Source organism: Silurus aristotelis (assembly GCF_946808225.1).
Source record: "Silurus aristotelis genome assembly, chromosome: 26".
In the NCBI taxonomy this organism is placed as follows: Eukaryota; Metazoa; Chordata; class Actinopteri; order Siluriformes; family Siluridae; genus Silurus; species Silurus aristotelis.
The window spans coordinates 17,420,656-17,423,155 of record NC_139599.1 but is presented as its reverse complement, the minus strand read 5'-3'; the positions used below and the strand labels follow the sequence as shown (position 1 = coordinate 17,423,155).

Here is a 2,500-nt window from a genome sequence, read left to right as displayed (position 1 = left end):
GCTGAGACAATAACATCAACTCTCTGTCTTTTAATCTCTCTCTCTCTCTCTCTCTCTCTCTCTCTCTCTCTCTCTCTCTCTCTCTCTCTCTCTCTCTCTCTTTCTCTCTCTCAGTTATCTGAAATCGTGCGCGAGTTTAAAACAACAAATCGTCTTTTACTGACTGGGACTCCGCTACAGAACAACCTGCATGAGCTCTGGTCTCTACTCAACTTCCTGCTTCCAGACGTCTTTAACTCCGCCTCTGTGAGCATCTCACACACACACACACACACACACACACACACACACACACACACACACACACACACACACACACACACACACACACATGGTATGATGATTGTATTGACTGAGTGATGTATTTTTCAGGACTTTGATTCGTGGTTTGACACTAACAATTGTCTGGGTGATCAGAAGCTCGTGGAGAGACTGCACGCGGTGAGATACACACACACACACACACACACACACACACACACACACACACACATGAGTACACAGTACACCGACTTGAAAATCTTAACTGTGTGTGTGTGTGTGTGTGTGTGTGTGTGTGTGTGTGTGTGTGTTTTTCCCATCTTCAGGTTCTGCGTCCGTTTCTTCTCCGTCGGATCAAACAGGAAGTGGAGAAAAGTCTCCCTCCCAAGAAGGAAGTGAAGATCTACCTGGGTCTGAGTAAAATGCAGAGAGAATGGCGAGTGTTTCTCTTTAGGCTGAAAAATAAACACTGATTTCTGAAATACTGTCAGTCCTCATCCCGTGTAACCATGACAACAGGCATAAATAGTGAAGTTACACTGGAACTTTGGCTTGTTGCTAAATTACAGGCAAAATTAAAGGAGACATATACAAAACAGTCACAAAATAGTATACAAAATATGTGTAAAAATTACATGTACAATAGAGACGCTTACACATCTCCGTCTAACTCTGTCTGTCTCATACGCCTTCTGTCTGCTTTTCATTTTTCTGTCTGTGCCTCTGTCTGATTTATTGTCTGTTTGTCTGTGTCCCTGCCTCTTTCTGTCTGTCTGTCTGTCTGTCTGTCTGTCTGTCTGTCTGTCTGTCTGTCTGTCTGTCTGTCTGTCTGTCTGTCTGTCTGTCTCTGACTTTCAGTTTGTCTGTTTCTGCCTCTTTATGTCTGTCTGTCTGTCTGAGTGAGGAAACCCCCCCCCCCCTCTCTGCCTCCATCTCTCCCCCTCTCTCTGTCTGATTGGGTTGAGAGATGAAAATATGTGGGCTTGATGTATGAAATTTCCATGTGTGTGTTTTCCGTGCAGGTACACACGCATCCTGATGAAAGACATCGACATCCTGAACTCGGCAGGTAAGATGGATAAAATGCGTCTGTTGAACATTCTGATGCAGCTGCGGAAGTGCTGTAATCACCCGTACCTGTTCGACGGGGCGGAGCCGGGGCCGCCCTACACCACCGACACACACCTGGTCACCAACAGCGGCAAGATGCTCGCACTCCACAAACTTCTGCCCAAACTCCACGAGCAAGGTGTGTGTGTGTGTGTGTGTGTGTGTGTGTGTGTGTGACTTAAAGTCTGCCTTATAAATCATCTTATTCTATGCATCTATTTGTGTGACTAAATTTCTGTGTGTGTGTGTGTGTGTGTGTGTGTGTGTGTGTGTGTGTGTGTGTGTGTGTGTAGGTTCTCGGGTGTTGATTTTCAGTCAGATGACGCGTGTGCTGGACATCCTGGAGGATTTCTGCATGTGGAGAGGATACGAGTACTGCAGGCTGGACGGGAACACGCCCCACGAGGACAGACAGGTACGAGTCTCTATCCGTCTTTGCCCTCTGATTTCTGATTAGTATTGGGAACGCTCACCCTGTACTGGCACCAACAAAACATAAGACTGTACTGATGGTACTGGAAAAATACCAGTATATATTATATTTCAAACGGTATGATATCAGAATTGTGTTAAATTTGGTATTTCATTTACTGCTGTTCCGAAATTCACCTTTAGAACCAAATTGCTGTAAAACCAGTTAAAGACTGAAAAGATATGCACACGCATTAATTCAGTTAATTCAGTTGCATTTTTTTTCCTTTAAAGTTAAAATGTAGCTCATGTTCCTGTAGGTTTTTTGTTACTTGTGTGATTCTGGTTCCGGATGCGTATTTTGGTGCTTCTGCTTATACAGTTGAAAGAATTCCTTGATATGTCAGATGAGCAACTTTCACTAAACCTTGCGTAGCTCCGCCTCCAAATTGATTTCATTATAATATTTCGAGTCGGGTTGCAGTGTATTTTATGGAATATGGACATGTGATGGGTAAACTAGTGTAGAACAACAAAACGCACTCAGCTAGCATATTATCATAAGTACAGGATAATGTGTGTGTGTGTGTGTGTGTGTGTGTGTGTGTGTGTGTGTGTGTGTGTGTGTGTGTGTGTGTGTGTGTGTTGCAGCAAGCGATTGAAACGTACAACGCACCGGATAGCACTAAGTTCATCTTCATGTTAAGCACTCGTGCAG

General features: G+C 44.2%; 1 protein-coding gene across 1 annotated transcript in view; it reads left to right on the top strand.

The window, feature by feature from the left end:
* The window catches only part of smarca1 (SNF2 related chromatin remodeling ATPase 1), an 11,540-nt gene that overhangs the window by 4,313 nt on the left and 4,727 nt on the right, over positions 1-2,500 (top strand). Inside the window, exons 8-13 of the mRNA XM_083530920.1 lie at positions 115-246; positions 373-441; positions 588-697; positions 1,284-1,510; positions 1,665-1,786; positions 2,434-2,500. The exon at positions 2,434-2,500 is cut by the window's right edge and continues 86 nt beyond it. Coding sequence (XP_083387046.1) covers positions 115-246; positions 373-441; positions 588-697; positions 1,284-1,510; positions 1,665-1,786; positions 2,434-2,500 — 727 coding nt within the window. The remainder of the gene's footprint in view (positions 1-114; positions 247-372; positions 442-587; positions 698-1,283; positions 1,511-1,664; positions 1,787-2,433) is intronic.